The sequence below is a fragment of the Impatiens glandulifera genome, chromosome 5, assembly GCF_907164915.1.
Source record: "Impatiens glandulifera chromosome 5, dImpGla2.1, whole genome shotgun sequence".
NCBI lineage: Eukaryota > Viridiplantae > Streptophyta > Magnoliopsida > Ericales > Balsaminaceae > Impatiens > Impatiens glandulifera.
This window is the reverse complement of record NC_061866.1, coordinates 47,814,755-47,833,694: the sequence shown is the minus strand read 5'-3', so window position 1 is coordinate 47,833,694 and position 18,940 is coordinate 47,814,755. Positions and strand designations below refer to the sequence as shown.

The window sequence follows — 18,940 nt, the reverse complement described above, 5'->3', positions numbered from 1 at the left end:
GATATCTGATCCAGAACAAGCCAATAAAAAAATGCCACGTCAACACCCAAATCTATCTCCATTCATTCCCATCCTTACAAACTTGCTCAGTTTACTTTGTCTCCTCCAAAGATCCATTCTTTCTTCTTCATCACTCATTTCTCTCTCAAGAATCAAGATCATTCTCATAAAAAAAAACCCTAATAATGGCCTCAGCCTTGTTCTCATCTCCAACATTCCAGGGTTTGAGGCCTCTGAACAAGCCCACGGATCACTGTCTATTCGCCGTGTCCAAGAATTCCACCGTCCGGGTAGCAGGGAAGAGACAAATCCAACGTGGAGCTGCCGTGAAAGCCGAGCTGAATCCATCTCTTGTGATCAGTCTTAGCACAGGACTGTCTTTGTTTCTTGGAAGGTTTGTTTTCTTTAATTTTCAGAGAGAGAATGTGGCTAAACAGGTGCCGGAACAGAATGGAGTGACCCATTTTGAGGCCGGAGATTCTAGGGCTAAGGAATATGTTAGTCTTTTAAAATCGAATGATCCGGTGGGATTTAACATTGTTGATGTGTTGGCGTGGGGATCAATTGGTCATATTGTTGCTTACTATATTCTGGCTACATCTAGTAACGGATATGATCCAAGCTTCTTCGGATAAAAATGTTATCTTTTTGGGTTATGATCAAAGCTTTTCATGTATAGTTGAAAGCTTTAAGAAAAATATGCATTTGTCTATTTGTATTTCTTTCTTGTATGGATCATCATATCAATTATTCTCTATTTCTCATTCTCTTTCTTATTATTATATATTGCCTTTTATTTAGTTTTTATCAAATTGTTTTGCTTCTAGATTAGGTCTTGTTCGGTTATGGGTTACTCTTGATCACAATTGTTTCTAGCTCCCCCAAATAATCATATTTTTTGGTTAATTTGATTCAACTTACTCAGCTGATGAATTGAATTCATTAGCGGATTAGGATTAATGAATCTTTGGACAGTTGCTACGAAGTTTGAAGTTTTAAATCAATTGAGTTTGTGGTGAAGTTAATCGAAATATTTCGAGGAATTAAGAACTTGATAATTTATTGAGTATTTTTTTTTAATTACGGTCTTTAAACTATATATTTTTTTTAATATATTTTTTTTTTCAAAAATAAATAAATAATAAACAACTTATTTTCTCTTTATTTTCATTTTTTTTCTTAATATTTTCAATTCATTAAAATAATTATAATCATGGTTTGGATATTTAAACAAAAAATTAAAAATAAAGATTTTGCAAATTTAGTTAAATGAAAGTTCTGTTATAATTTTTTTTTATGGTTAAAAAAATAATTGTTTTTTATTGTAAAAAGATTTAAAGAATATATTAATATATAATTATAAAATAATTTATTTTTAAAAATAAAAAAATATTTTAATATATTAATTAATGAATTAAGTGATATAATTAATAAAAAAAAATAGTGAAATAATGTTTAATTATGTTAAAATTATTTAAAAAATATTAACAAATTTATAAATGTTTCATTCAGCTAATTAGTCATACTCTCTTATTTTTTTATTTATAAAACTAGTCCATTCATTGGAGCATTTTTTTTATTTATATAAGCATCTAATTTAAAAAATAAAGAATATTGTATAAGTAATTTTCTGTTTATTCACAAAACATAACAAATACAATATATAAAACAACCATATGCACTGAAAATCCATTGCTATAGCCTATTGTGCAAAAAGTGTAAGATTAATAGAAAAAAAATAAAATAAGCATCGCTAAATTGATGAGAGTCATTTTTATAGTTTTCGTCGCTAATCATTATTAGTCGTCACTATTACTTCCGACATTTTGATAAATATTTTTAAAATTAATTTTTTCTTGAGTCAATAAAGATATAAATATTAGCTGTGACCCTTTTTTTCACTGGTGTTAATATTTCTTTATTTTTATATATATTTGAACATTTAACTCATTTAGACATTAGATTTGAAATTATTAACTACGTATATATATATATATATATATATATATATATATATATATATATATATATATATATATATATATATTTGAAAATCTAATATTTATGCAAAATATAAATAACAAAAATTAAATTCTGCTAACAATCTGAAATTTTTTTTTATGTAAAATTAGGGTCGGCAATTTTAGACACGACACGAAAACACGACCTGGACTGAACACGAAAAAATCAGGTTAGGGTCATGTATTTTTTTGTTCGAGTCAAAATCAGATCGACCCGATTAACCTGATTAATAACCATGCCAAAATCGGGTCGACCTGACATAACCCAAAGTAGACCCGATAACCCGTTTACAAGTATCTTTTGTTGAGTTTTGTGTTATTTTTTCTTAGTCACTCACTCATTTTTTTTTGTAAAATTTTGTAAAAGTGAATTTGTGATTTAACTTCATTTTTATTTTGTATTGATGTCATTTTAATTTGAAATAGAGAGATATAAATTAATTACATCGGGTTTGGTTCGAGTTGAGTTAGGTAAATCGGGTCAAACCGGTCAAACGAGTCAGGTCCAAGTCAAACACAAATAAACAGGTCAGTTTTAGGTTAGAGATTTTTGACCCGAATTATTAAACAGGTCAGGTTTAGGTTAGAATCGTTGAACATGTTAACCTATCAACCCGAACCTGAAACTTACCTAAATTGTCAGCCTGTGCAAAATAATAAAAAATACAATATTTTACTAATAATTAAAATTATTGAAGAAAATGGTTAAATGCTAGTCAAACATGAGTAATCCTATTTTGTTAGTCTTCAAATATGAGTAACCTTAAAATTGCCTTTGTATTCTCACATAGGGGCTTTTTAATGTGTAATATTTGATCATCACTTAATTATTTAAATCAAAATATCTCCATTACATTTCAAATATTAAATACTATATATATTTTTTGATTGTTTTTTTTCAAATAATTCTCTTTTACATAATTTTACAAACCCTCAAGATCAAACAAGATCTAAGAAGTTTTTACTATGATTTGAAATTTGAATATAATAGAAGCCCTATTAATTACAAAGATGTAAACAAAAATAATCCTTTTTGATGTTCACACAAGTCAAAATATATCTTCTCCGTCAAACTAGTTAACCACATTAATAACACATATTTGCATGAGATAATCACAATTATTTAATTTGCTAGAATTCTTCACTTATACAATATAGTTTATATATTCTCCACTTATTTTCACTTATAACTTATTAAGTAGTTTTAAAAATGAGTTATTAAATAAATTGAATTTAAATAATTACAAAATACATTCAATTAAAGTAATAATGCTAATTTACTTAACACTGCGAATAGGCTTAAGAAACTTATTACAATGACTCTTTATATTAATTTTAATTAAAAGGGAGAGATTATGATAATAAGCTTTAGCCTTTATAAAAATAAAATAGTCTATGTATTATTTTTTTATTTGTACTTATTTATAAAAAATATAATATAATTAAACATCATCTCATATATATATATATATATATATATTATCTGATCATTAATTATATTATTAAATAATTCATTAATTAAAATACTTTTTTCTTTTTTCAAATAAAATATATTTTAATATTATGTATTAATATCTTTCTAAATACTTTTATTAAAAAAATTCACTTTTTCAAAATCAAGAATAAACAAACATTTTTAAATAATATACAAGGCACTTTGTGTAGCAGTTAGTCAACACTAGTTTGACAATATATATATATTGCTAACAAATATAATAAAAAAATAATTAAAACAATTTTCATAATAAATTTTGTGATTTACATAATATGTGTGGTGGTGTGACAGTTTTTTCGCCTTTATGAAGATTATAAAAAATATTATTTTTGTAAGTCATGAGATTGGAGTAAATGGAAAATATTATTAACTGTAAGTATAAGTATAATTAATCTATAGTAATATCACATGTCTGACCCAAGATCTAGTATCACAATTTTATTTTTGCCTAATTTGCGGAGCAGACGGTATTTCGTATATAATTTTGAATTTGTGAATTGATAAAATAAATATTAACACTAGGTAAATAACATAGACCATGATTATTTTTCTATCTAAAACTAATATCATGATTATTATGAAAGATTTTTTGTTTTGAAATTTGAATTGATAATGTTTTTATTAACTCATTAACTCGTATCACACATGTTTCATCTCAAATCGAAATTTCAAACCATATCGCTGCGAGTAATAAGTTAATACAAAAAAAGTACAAAAAAATACCAACCTCAAAATGAATGAAATAAACAAACATTCAAATCATCAAAATCAAAATTCTCAAATAAACTAAGTCAATTTGAAACAACAAATTATTTTGGTACTAGCTAATTTGATTGAGCAATCTTAATTACCTAAATTTTTTGTTGCTTCGTTCAGTCTTAAAAATAAATTTTCTTGTATGATCTCTTGATAAATTACTTGTCAACTATTAAGCCCAAAGTGAAAATCAGCCAAATGTGAAAATTAGAATTTGATCAATAATATAATCTCCTCACTTTCTTTGTGATTCTCTCATATGCACTCAATTGATTCACATGCTATGAGTGTCCTTGAGAATCCCCTCTCATCAGCCTCGGTGCAAAGTGGAACGCAGTTTGAACTTTGCCCTCGATCTCTTCATATTTGGTGAATGTCCATGTCATAGTTCGGGTTCTACTTTTAGGCTATGTTTGGTGTGAGGGATAAGAATGTAGATATAGGATAATTATATCTACAGTAATTTAACATTGTTGTTTGGTTGATTGTTATTTATATCTACATGATTAATTAGGTATAATTTATACCTTCAAACAGGTATAATATAGTAACTAGTTTTACTAGTTACAAGTATGTATAATCTTTAATATTTATTTTTTAGTTTTTAGTTTTATAAAATAATAAAATTTTAATTTCTTTATTATATTTAAAATATAATAATTATAATATAAAATTATAACTAAATACTTATTTATATTTAACTATGTTTAATTTTCTAATTTAAATAATAATAATAATAAATACTTAATTATTTATTTTTATTTGATTATTTAATTTTATATATTTTATTTATCTCTATAAATAAAAACTTATATTTTTTAAGTGTAAAAATTTAAATGTGAAAATTATATATATATATTTAAATATATTAATTATTTTAATTAAAAAATAATAGTTAGTTATATATAAAATTAATTTATAATTTTTTTTTTAAAATACAAATATTTATAATGATACAAAAATTTTAAATATAATTATTAAATATTAATTAATATATAGGTTTTATTTATAAAACTATATAAGTTATCTCATGGATGCACTTTAGTATAAATGTATTTAATTTCCTATTTTAAATGTTTGTTGGGTCTATCGACTCACTATGCTTATGCTTATGTGAGATAAAAACTCGATGTGGAGTGGAGCATTGCGCAGGAAATGCGTGTGGAAGGAGGGACAGAGACCGTACGATCGACTTTTAGATCACCATTTCAATAGTCATGTTAAATAGGCAACCTAGTGCTTACACACATATATAAAATAATGTAAATCATATAATAGTATTATTTATTTAAAAAATAATTTTATATAATAATCAAATATTAATTTTAATATAATTAATAATTAAAATTATTTGTAAGATAAATATTAAAATAATAATTAAAAATAATTTATATAAATATAAGGGTAAAATGGTCTTTTATATTTTTTTACTATTTTCTTTTACCACTAACCAAACACAAAATAATAAAACCTATATAATTTATACATATTTTATATTCTCAACCAAACACATTAAACCTATATAATTTATACATTTTAATACCTCCTTACAATTTATACCCATTACAACTTATACCTATATAACTAATACCATCTACCAAACGCTACCTTAAGGAGTGTGCGGGATCCTACTCATTAGTAATGCTGCTTTCTCCAATTTTTGGTGACACAACAATAGAGTCGAAATGCGCATAATCCGTGGTCTCAATTGGAGTACTGTGTACATCAAGGATGAGTGTCAAATAAAGAACTCACAACCTAGTTTCCTCTCAATCCAAGTGTTTTTAACAAAATGCCTCTCACCGATTTTTAGCAAGTGGTATAGGCGTATAGCCTCATTTTCCCTATAGGCATAATGCAAAACTATTAGTGGCATTGATCTATATATAAATTGGTTAAACAATTGAGATTCATTAAAAATCCATTTCTCAAATAAAAAAAGAGCCTCTCATATTATTACTAACAAATAAAGATAATTGTTTTACAAAAATTACAAATAACTAAATAGCCCTAAAACCGAATATCATGTCAATTAACAAAAATAACTCCTCATCCAAAACTTCATCAAGCGTTTCAACATAATGTCCTCTTCTTCGAGAGGTTTTACTTTGTTCGATTCCTTACAAGAAGACATATATATATATATATGGTTGATTTTATAATCATTTTTGTTTTCTATTAGTAAGGATCAATATATGAATATATGGTTGATTTTTTTTATTGGCCTTCTTGGTTAATGTAAAGATGTTTATTAATTATTTTATAATTTTTATATGGATATTTATAGTGAAATCTATTATTAATATACAAGATGATAATTTTATAGAAAAATATAGCAGTTTAAATTAAGATTGGAAAACAGAACCAAATCAGTACGTAGTCTAAATTGAAGATTTTTTTTTCTGTATGATATTTTTTCCCTTAAAAACCAAATAATTACAAAAATGAGTTAATTAGGACAACAATAATTATTGTTAGTTATTCAAATATATTTGATTTTTAATTTAAAATCGCGAGTTTGCATATTTATATATCCTCTTTTTTTATAATATATTTATTTTAGTATATATGTGAACTAATTAAAAGTTAACTTGTTTTTCTATTTATTAAATATTGTGATAAGAACACAATTTATACACGTATTTAAATTACAAAATTATTTTATTAATTAATATTTGGATATTTGAATGTCTATAATTGATTAAACTTTATTTGGTATTGACAATTAATTACATTTATATAGTACCATTTTAATAGTATTCCTATTAATTAATTGTGTGCATTAAATTCATGTTTTTAGATAAGGAAGAAAACCATTAATTAAGAGTTAGTTTGATTATAAGAATATTTTCATATTATTTATACTTATCAATATATTCTTTTAAATTATCAATTAGCATATTAAAATTTATTTTAAAATTATTTATTTATATATATTTTGTGACTGAGATTTACTCTCAAGTAACTAGCATTCTAGCATGACCTTATTTATACTCTCATTGTCTCTTTAATAACTTAAATATATATATTTATTTATTTATTTATTTCCCAATCCAGATGAAATATGGCACAAGAGATTATATATAATTCATTTTTTGTTTTTGAAAAAACAAACTTTTATTAAATAATAGGCCTCATTTTTTTTTTTAATTATAAAATAAAACATATTAACTTATATTTGAAAAAAATATTATATTTTTAAAGAAACACCCACAATTATAAAGAATAATTGTATCAATATATTTTTACCTTATGTACCAATATTGTTTTCCCAAAAAAATTGCTTGCTCTAAATAACCTCTAATCTCTATATATATATACCTTTTATTCTTTTTATCTTGATCTTATCGATGTCCATGTTTCATCTAGTTATAACTATTCATAAAATGGATGCTATTTTTGTTTTTAATTACTATAGCTCAAATATGTAGTTTCTTATAATCATTTTATTTATTTATTTATTTATTTATTTTTGTTTGTGAAAAATGACTGGATGTTTATATAGTTTTTTAGCAAGCATAAAATTCGATGATGTAACTGATTTTGATCAAAATTTCCTTTCCAACGTATATAGTTGGGACAGATAAATATAATTTTGAAATTAATATATATATATATATATATATATATATATATATAATGAAATTAATAAGAATAATGTCTATTTATTATATCAAAGTTTTACAAGCTTAATAAACTTATTAAATATTGTTTTTTCTTATTTTTTATTTTTAGATTTTTATTTTCATGCTATGTTTTGTAATTATGTGTAAGTATTTTTTTTTTTCATTTTTAATATATAGGAACCTTTTTCAAAAATTTTTTTTTTATCAAATTATTTATTTAGATATGTATGAAAAACGAATTAAAGAGGCTTTTTAAAAATAAAAAATTAAATAAATGAGAGATATTTTAACATAAAATTAATAATTAATTGAGACTTATCAATGAAAGTTAATATCATTAACAATGTCATTATCTATTTTGTTTTCAAATAAAAAATTCATTAATATTAGAAAATTTTAAATAGAAAATAAATGAATGTTTTATTTTTGGTGTGTTTAGTTTCACTTTACTCAAATCTTTCTTTTTCTCAAATATATCTACTCTTTTGGGTCTTAAGATTTCAGTCAAATTCATCTTCATCTTCATCTTTAGAGAGAGAGAGAGAGTACGAGGAACTGAAGAGGAAGAACAAAGTGAGAGCTCATTTTCACATCTGCAGTTCAGTAAGTAGAATCACTCTTCATTGTTTTTCTTAAACTTCTATTTTCACATACACTCTCTCTAACTTCATTATGTTTTTCATGCAAGTTTCGATCTTTATGATTTCAAAAAACAGAAGCTTCGATCTTAGTTATCTAGTCCATGGATTCTTTGAACAGTTGTGCTTCTTTTGTGGGTTTCAGATCTTTAGCTATCCAATTCTATTCTCTCTCTAGCTTCTTGATGTTCATTTTACTCTATTTTCTCACTCTATATATCTATCTATCTGTGTATCAGTGTATATCTATCTATCTATCAAGATCTAAAATTTATATAAAGATTGTTAGTTGGTTGTTTCTAAATTCTAACACTTTACACATATATGTATGTTTAGGGTTTGAGCTCGATTGCTAGCTAGCTATATATGATGATAGACAAAAGAAATGGTAAATGGCCGATGAATGAATCTTCGGACAAAAGGATAAAAACCCCTAATCCGAATCGGGTGAAGAAAGTACAGCAGAAGAAAAATGAAGATCCACGGGATTGCTCCATCTGTTGCAGGCGTTTTTCAAGCGGCAAAGCTCTGGGTGGTCACATGAGAGTTCACGGTTATCCGGAATCCCTTTCCGCCGCCTCCGGTGAAGTAGAAATGAGTTCAAACAAGCTCATACCCGATACAACCAGTAACATCATGTTGTCTAAGAATCTGAAGCTTGTAATCAAAGATTCGTCGAAACAAATCGACGATGTCAGTCTAGTTGATGTAGATGTTGCTACTGTTTATGAGCATTGGTGCGAAACTTGTTCGATTTGCGGTCAACATTTTCATTCTCTGAAATCATTGTTCGATCATAATACCGGATGCCACCCTGAGAATGAGGTAGTAGATTCAAATTCTGGAGATGGTTGTTTTGATCTCAATAATCTGGTAGTTTCATTACCGGGTAATTGGTTGTGTAAAGCAAAACGGAGCGAAAGAAACCCATTGAGATCTCATGAAGTAATACAGGCTGCTTTGATTCTCATGAGCATGTGTAATAGTCATAGAAAGATCAATGGTCAGCTAGAGATCAGCGATTCCGAAAGTTTCAAAAATCCACTGTTTAATTCTCCGTCGATTGATGAGATAGAAAGAAGCCGTAAAGGAAAGTCACCAGCTTTTCCTGAAAACAGAAACCCTTCGAATACATCATCTTGGTATGATCTGGGTTTGCCTAATTTGCTCACAAATTGGCAGAGAATTGGTGGTGGTGATGATAAAGATCGTAGCTGTAAAGGAAAATCATCAAGTTCGAGTATTTCCCCGATGAAGAAGAGATCACCAAAGATAAAAGATTTGGCAACAATTGATCGTAGTACCGAAGCTTCTTATCGGAAGGAGAAGTACACGTGTAGCATCTGTTACAAAGCTTTCACAAGTTATCAAGCATTGGGCGGCCATCGATCCAGTCACAACAAGCCGAAAAACCTAGTACTAGACATTAATACTGTCGGGAGTAGTTCTAAGGCAACAGTAAACAGAGCAACTGACATCCCACATCAGTGTACGGTATGTAGTAGGGTTTTTCCATCAGGTCAAGCACTTGGGGGTCACAAGAGGTGCCATTGGTCGGATCAAGATTCAAACTGGGAGCTGAGTCTGTTCAAGAAGATGAAGAAAGTTCATGAATTTGATCTGAACCAGCCAGCAACAATGGAAGAAGAAGACCCTTATTATGTTCAGGAAGAAGAAGAGGAGAATGATCATGGTACTAATGACGATGGTGATATCGATGATGATGATGATGATGATAATGTCAATGGAACATCAATTCCTTCTTCATCTCCTTCAATTGGTACAAGTTCTAGTTCTTGAACCCTAAATAAGTTTATATGCGCTTCAGTGCCTCAGAATTGAAGTTATCATTTATTCTTCTTAGACGGAGATCGATCGGGGCTGCTGATTGGATTTATATTTAATTTAGTTTTTTAAAATTATGTAAAATTTGGACTGCTTAACAGATGCTGTTGTTGTGATGGAAAAGACACCCTTAAGAACATGTTGTGTTGTTGTTTTATGTTGTTGATTTGCTAGATGAATGAATAAAGTTTTAATTATTTTAAGGTTGCAGTTTATGTTGGTCTTGTTCATATAAAGTATAAACCCTAATAATAATTGAAGAAAAAGTGTTGACCAATTAAGACTAGTAGAACTAATTGGAAAACTAAAAAAATCAGCCAAGATTGAAATTTGAACCAAACGGGTTGTTGGATGGTCAGTCAAGGCATGAAGAATAATGTGGTTATTGCATTGAATAGATTGTTGGATGAGTCAAATCCTGTTTGGATTCTGGAAAAGTAACTTAAGATTACACCCACTGGCCCTTTCTTCTCTGGTGAGTTTTCTCATGCGTGTGTGAGAGAGAAAGAAAAAAGGTTAACACCTTTGAAGAGAGAGAGAGAGAGAGAGATTCTGCATGGGATTGAGAAGCATCAATGGCAGATAAGAGAGAGGCCAGTAGATATCAGCCTATCAGGCAACAGGTGGACTCAATTTAAGCATCTACTTAATTATGTTTTTAATTAATCTTGTTTTATGTTTTTGAAAATTGAGTTTTTTTAAAGTACTTTTTTACAAGTGAATTAACATAAAATTATATGGAAATTGAAAATAGTCTGTGTTGAGATAAATATATAATAATTTTATACAAGTGTGAGGTGTGACGAGTGGGATGATGAACTAGAGTTGAACAAATAATTTTTTATTAATTATATATAATTAATTAAAAAAAACTTTAAAAATATTTTTATCTAAATTATATCCCCAATAAAATATTAAAAATAAAAATATTATTATTTTCCCCAAACTTAGAGCTATTGGGGTTAAATAGTGCGAACATTGATAATTTAGTCAAAAGATATTGTTGAGTTGAGATAAAAAATATATAAGCATAAGAAATTTCAATTAATTCAAAAGATATACCCCATTTAGATTGATCGAATTTATTTTTATTTTTAATTTTTTTTGTTATTATTAAATGTGATTAAATAGATAATAATTTTATAAAATTACAAGTTATAAATATAAAATAATTATAAATACTGTAAATAAAGTAATTTATAATTGTTGTTTGATTTATATATCTTCCTTATTATTTAGTTATAATTTATAACTTGAAAAATGTATAATATAATATTTATTCAAACTTGTTACAAGAATACATAATTTTTTTTTATAAAATTTAACATTTCACTTTTATCACTTAATTTTATTAAAGTATTAAAATTTTATTTTATTTTTATTATATTTTAAAATATAATAATAAATTATAATTAAATATTTATTTATATTTAAGCATGTTTAATTTTCTAATTTAAATAATAATAATTTAATGACTTATTTTTATTAGATTTTTTAATATATATATTATATATATATATATATTTATTTATTTATTTATCTTTTGTAAACAAAAATTATAGCATTTTAATCACATTAAAAAATTTTAATGTGATAATTTTATACATAATTAAATATCATAATTATTTTTAAAAACTAATAATGTTAATTATAAATAATAATCATATATATATATTTAATTTATAAATCATTATTAATAAATGATATTTTTAATTAATTATATAAATTAGTGATATTATTACTATTATTTTTTTTTGAAAACGGTTAGAACCATTTCATTAAAATCCGCAAGGTGGGAGGATTAGAAATCAAAACTAGACAAACCTTAACTATGATTAAGGATGACAATCAAAAACTCTAAAAAACTGATTAGACAATCAAAACTAGACAAACATTAGCTATTATTAGAAAATTTTCGGTTTTGACCATTCCCAACACTTAGAATTTTTTCAACTATTTTTAAAGAAGGGTTAAAACCGAAAATTAATTTGAAAATTTCGGTTTTAACCATTCCCAACACTTTGAATTTTTTCAGCTTTTTTTAAAGAATTGTCTAAACCGAAAGTTTATTTGAAAACTTTTGGTTTTAACCATTCCCAACACTTTGAATTTTTTCAGTTTTTTTTAAAGAAGGGTCAAAACCGAAAGTTTATTAGAAAACTTTCGGTTTTGACCTTCCCAACACTTTGAATTTTTTCAGCTTTTTTTAAAGAAGGGTCAAAATCGAAAGTTTATTAGAAAATTTTCGGTTTTGACCCTTCCCAACACTTAGAATTTTTTCAGCTATTTTTAAAGAAGAGTTAAAACCGAAAGTTTATTTGAAAACTTTCGGTTTTGACCCTTCCCAACACTTAGAATTTTTTCAGCTTTTTTTAAAGAAGGGTTAAAACCGAAAGTTTATTTGAAAACTTTCGGTTTTACCCTTCCTAACACTTAGAAAATTTTCAACTTTTTTTAAAGAAGGGTCAAAACCGAAAGTTTATTAGAAATTAAACTTTCGGTTTTGATCCTTCCCAACACTTAGAATTTTTTCAGCTTTTTTTAAAGAAGGGTCAAAACCGAAAGTTTATTTGAAAACTTTCGCAAATAACCTGGGTCAAAAGCGAAAGATTTTCAATAAACCTTCGCAATTACCCCATTTTTTTCCCAATTTTTGACAAAAGTATAAATCAAACATGTTCTATAATTTTCTCAAATAAAGGCAAATCCAATAAATAAAGGAAAAAAAAATCATAAACCATATAAATAAACCAAAAGATAATAATAAATCATAATTCAAAGTAAACCAAATCTTTCATCAGTTCGAACGAAAAAAAATTACACATAATAAATTAAACACTAAAATCTACTAATTAGTAGATGAATGGGGAGGAGGGGGTGGTTGATTATGCTTCTTAAAATAATTAACTTGTTGTTCGAGGTTCTCTAGTTTTTGCTTCATTTTAGCATTATTCGCTTTCAGTTCAGTAACCAATTAACCTCTTTCTACGTTCCTCAATTGAATTTGCTCCAATTCCAACGCTATTTGTCTCACATCTTCCTCAACTTTTGATGCTGCTATCAAATTCTGGTATTGCCTGGACAGTTTCTCTGGTGTACGTCGAAGATTTTTCCATGAATCACTCATCCTGAATGCATTTCATATATATTAATCAAACAAAATAACCATAATCCAAATCTAATATAACTTAAATCAAACTTAATAACCAAAATATATCATACATTTAACAAAATCTAACAAAATCATATATATTTAACAAACAAAATATAATATAAACTAATAGAAATCTAATCTAAACAATAACAAATCTAAATCAAATTACCAAACAACTAATCTAAACTACCCTAAATCTAGATATCTAAATTTAATAATTAACAAAAACAATATAAATCTAACCTGAATCGGCGACGAATGCAAGAAGAAGAAGAAGGGAAGCGACAGAGGCGAAGGCGGCTGCGGCGCGGGCGGAAGAGAGAGAAAGGAGAGAGTCGAATGAAAAAGTGAAGGGGTAGGGTTTGTATTTATAAAGGTAGTTACCGAAAGTTTTCATATTACTTTCGGTTTTGATATTAGTCAAAACCGAAGGACTATTGAAAAACCTTCGGAAATACCCATCACCAATTTAGAATTATTTTTAATTGTTTTGGAGTGAGGCAAAACCGAAGGTTTATTGGAAAACCTTCGCAATTAAGAATTTCAGAAAATGTATTTTCGAAAGTTTATTGAAAAACCTTCGGAAATAACCATCACCAAACTTAGAATTATTTTTCATGTTTTTTGGGATGAGTCAAAATCGAAGGTTTATTGGGAAACCTTCGTAATTAAAAAATTCAGGAAAGGTAAAACCGAAAGTTTTTTGAATAACCTTTGCAAATACCCAATTTCCAACACTTAGATTTTTTTTGATTTTTTTAGGAAGGGAAAAACCGAAAGTTATATACATAACTTTCGGTAATAATTTATAAACCCGAAGGTTTTACACGACTCTCGGAATCTATTTTTAATACCGAAAGATTTGTTCCTCTCGGGATCAATTAAGAGAGTTTTATAAAACTTTCAGTAAATACTGTTGGTAAAGGTCGATTTTTTACTAGTGGTAACATTCATACATTTAAAAAAAATAGAGATTACAAATAGAAAAGACTACATTCAAACTAAACTATCTCAGCCTAGCATTTTTCCATGCCATTCGTTTTCATTGAGAGACTTTCTTCTCCTTCCTCTAGCGATGAAAGGATGTTGTATTGAAGAGGATAATGAGTATTATTATTTTTATTTTGAATTCTCTCTTTGTACGAGCCCGTTCTAATTTGATAGAAAGAATTGTTTATGAGAATTTCAGTGCTTTTATCTTTGTTATCTTCAACTTGAATTTTTGTGTTCTTGTTTTCCTTATCTTCGACTTCAACTTCAGACTCTCACATTGGTTTTGGAATCTTCTTTATCGACTTTATATTTTTTTTGTTTTAGCTTTGAAATTCTGGGTATCTTCCTCTTGTGTTTCCTCAACAACAACTTGAGGTTCATCTTTCATTTACATCCCTATCCTTCGCATTATAGCAAATTTTATTTTACTCTTCACCTTAATTCTCTTTACTTTCTTTCCTTCACTACTTTCATTTTTCCCAGAATCCTTCTTACTTCCTTTCTATATCTGTTTGATATTTGAGTTTAGCCTCCTCCATTTCCTTCTTTTTCTTTTCTACTTTTGGTTTTTCTAGTTTTTCTACTCTTATTCTTTAGCTTCATTACATTTATTATACAGGAAAGTGTTATAAAAAGTACACCTCTTTGATTTCCATTCATAAGAGATCTCCATGATATTGTGCTTTCATTTCATGTCATCAATTGTCATTTTCATTGGCAGAACACTCCTAGGATGCATTTCAATGCTAATTCTAGCAAAGGACAAATGGTCTCCTCCTTTAGTTATTGGGTATATATATAATGATTTCCCAATTGTACCTGCAAAATGACTAATTTCTTCAACATTATACATGTGGGCTGGAATGTTCCAGAGTTTGAACCAAATCTAAGCCGTTTCCTTTGGTCTGCTCTGTAGATTTATCTCTTCTGACCACTTTTCCAGCTTCATGCAATTTGATCCTATGTATATATGCTATTTCTCTAGGATTTCTTTCAGATTTGAGCCCTTTTTGAATTGTAGGAAGTAGAGGTCATGTATGTTTGTAGAAACTTCTTCAAACCTCTTTTCTCCCCACTATTTAATTAGAGCCTCTTTGGTAGTTGAGAATGATACTCTGTTTTTCCTAATGAAGTTTCCAATCACCACAAACTCTCAATCTTCAATACATTTCTCCTATACTTTTGAAGGCAGTTTGAATTCAAAAGGTGAGTTGAGTACCTCTACCTTTGTTTGGATATCTCACAAGTAGATTTTTTCTTTGTAAGCATAGTCTTAAATTTCTTTTCTGCTATATTCTTCCATAATTAATATTGTTTTAATATACAAATATTTATAATAATACATAAATTTATATAATATATAAATAAGTTAAATTATAAGAAATTATATTTAAAATAATATAATTCATATAATAGTATTATTTATTTCAAAAATATATTTATATATTTTATTTTATTAATTTCAATATAATTAATTATACAAACTACATATAATATAAATATTAAAATAAACCTACAAGAGCCTAGTGGTAAGAGTCGGCTTAAAACAACAAAATATTACGAATTCGATTTCAACTAGAAAGGGTTGAAGCGGGACTGTGAGGTGTCATGCTACTTATTCTTAATTCAAAAAAATATATAAATATTAAAATAATAATTTAAATAATTATAAGGACAAAATATATCTTTTATACTTCTTACTACTTTCCTATACCATCAACAAAACACAAAATAATAAAACATATATAATTTTTATTCCCATCCAAACACTAATAACTATATAATTTATACATATATAACTAGTACAACATACCAAATACTACCTAATATATAACCTTACAAATATAATTAGAAGGTTAGCATTATAATATTATTAGGTTAGACATAGTGATTCACTTTTTCCCGCTATTGTTATGGACACCCTCTAAAAAATAATGGCTTTCGCAGAACACTTGGACTCATCCGTGGAGTGAGTTGTGGGTCAAAAATATATCATTTTTCCATATCACATTTCCTTTTCGCTGATGACACGCACTGTTGAGTTGTGGAACCTAAACTTATAATAAACTCCACAAGAGTTAAAATAAAGTTTATTGGGGTTGGGCTTGGGCCTAATCAATAATTATTTAGGTTTAATTACCTTAAAGTTTACCCTATAAATATGTTTATGTTATTATTTTATAAGTTAAGACATAATTATAGAGAGATAATGTGTGAGGCAAAAACTCGGTATTTCTTCTTGTTCATAGTGAAATCTGGTGGCGGCTGAAGTGAATGTAACTCATTTGAGTGAACTACTATAAATCTGTGTCTTCTTGTGTACTTCTTTATTGCATTTTTACATGTCAGATTTGGGGCATCCAAATCTTAGCAACTGATATTAGAGTTGTTAGGCTAGATCGGAGCATTTGAAACGATGACTAACAAGAATAATATAGAACATGATATTAGAAGATCCAATGGAACATATTATTCATTTTGGAGGATGCATATTGATGATTATCTCTATGAAATTAAGCTTCATGTTCCTTTGAGTGAGAAATTAGAGAAGATGAATGAAGCTGAATAAAAACTTCTTGATATACACGTTTTGTGAGTTGTCCGATTGACACTAGCCAAGATTATTGCTCACAACGTAGAAAATGAGAAGACCACTATGAGTCTAATAAAAGCACTCTCTGATATAAATGAGAAACTATCTACTAACAACACGGTAAATTTAATAAAAATACTCTTTAATTTAAGAATGGTTAATTTAAGAAGGATTGATAGTAATTCTGCCACTACTAATTTGAATCAATTTAATACAATTGTGAATCAATTATTATCTGTTGAGTATAATTTTGGGTACGAAGTTAGTGCCTTGATTTTGTTAACATCACTACCAAATAGTTGAGAATCTATGAGAACAACAATTAGTAACTCAGTTGAAAATGCTAAATTTAAATTTATTGAAGTTAAAGATCACATTCTTGCTGAAAATATTCGTAAAATTAATTTTGGTGAAACGTTCAAAGGTTCTGCTCAGAATGTTGAAAACATTGGTAGAGGTAATGATAGAAATTTTAAACGAGGTAAGAGTACTAGATCTATATCGAGGAACATGAGGAGTCAATCCAAGTGTGGGAAAATATTTGATTTTTGAAATTGTGGTAAACAAGGTCACTTGAAGAGGAACTGTAAAGCACCGAAGAGAAATAATATGATTAAAATGATGCAGTCAACACAATTACAGAAACTATTACCAATGTGTTGCTTGTGTCATTTAATAACTTGATAGACTCATGAGTTTTGTACCTAAAAGCGTCTTTTCACACCACTCCCCACAAAAGTTAGTGGAGAAGTATGTGGTTGAAAACTGTTAAAAAGTTTATCTCGTAAATGGTGAGCGAGTCACTAAATATTGTAGGCATGGAAGACATCAAATTGAAGATGAAAAACAGTTCTATTTGGAAGATAAAATAATGTGAGATCCATTCCAAGTTTAATGTGCAATATGATTTTTGTTACACAACTTGATGATGAAGGTCACTGTTTTAGTTATGGAAATGGTACGTAAACGGTGACTAAATGAGCAATAATTGTTGTTTGAAGTCACAAAACTGAAACGTTATACATGACTTCAACTTGTAGAGACACGGTTATTGTTGTTCTCGATGACTTGAAGAATAGTGAATTATGACATTTCATGTTATGACATATGAACGAAAAATGGACGAAAATTCTTGTGAAGAATGGTTAGATTCCGGAGCTGAAGTCCGTTGAGCATCAGTTATGCAAAATTTATATTCTTGAAAATCAGAAACATGCGAGTTTCTTAAAAATTGGGAAGGAGCTCGAGAAAGAAAGACTAAAGTTGATACACAATGATGTCTAAGGACCTGCACCCATTTCTTCTATTTTCTAATCACACTACTACATGATATTTATAAATGATTCGACAAGAAAGGTATTTGTATACATTATAAAGAACAAATCTGATGTATTTATTGTTTTTAAGAAGTAGAAGACTTTGGTTGAAAATGGAACAAATTAGAATGTTAAGTGTTTGGGATATGACAACGGAGATGAGTACATCAATTTAGATTTCAGAAAGTATTATGATGTGAATGTGATCAGTATGGTAAAGAATGTTCCCCGAATGCCTCACAAGAATGAAGTAACTGAACAAATTAATTGAACATTGAACGAACGTGCTAAAAGTATGAGACTACACGATGAGTTACCTAAAACCTTCAAGACATAAACTATCATTACTGTTTCTTACTTAATAAACAGAGGACCCTATGTTCCTCTTGAATTTAGAATTCCAAAAAAAGTTTGGAGCAATAAAATTTTAAGGTAAATCATTCTTATTCAAAAGTGTTTGGTTGTTTATCATATGTGCAAATTAATTAATTTGATAAAAGCAA

At 27.3% G+C, this 18,940-nt stretch overlaps 1 protein-coding gene across 1 annotated transcript; it reads left to right on the top strand.

Moving 5' to 3' along the window:
* Positions 1-104: 104 nt before the first annotated feature.
* LOC124940583 (photosystem I reaction center subunit V, chloroplastic-like) lies at positions 105-764 on the top strand. Its single transcript, XM_047481109.1, has one exon. It carries the CDS (start codon positions 186-188, stop codon positions 633-635), a length of 450 nt encoding a protein of 149 aa, XP_047337065.1. The 5' UTR covers positions 105-185; the 3' UTR covers positions 636-764.
* Positions 765-18,940: the final 18,176 nt, after the last annotated feature.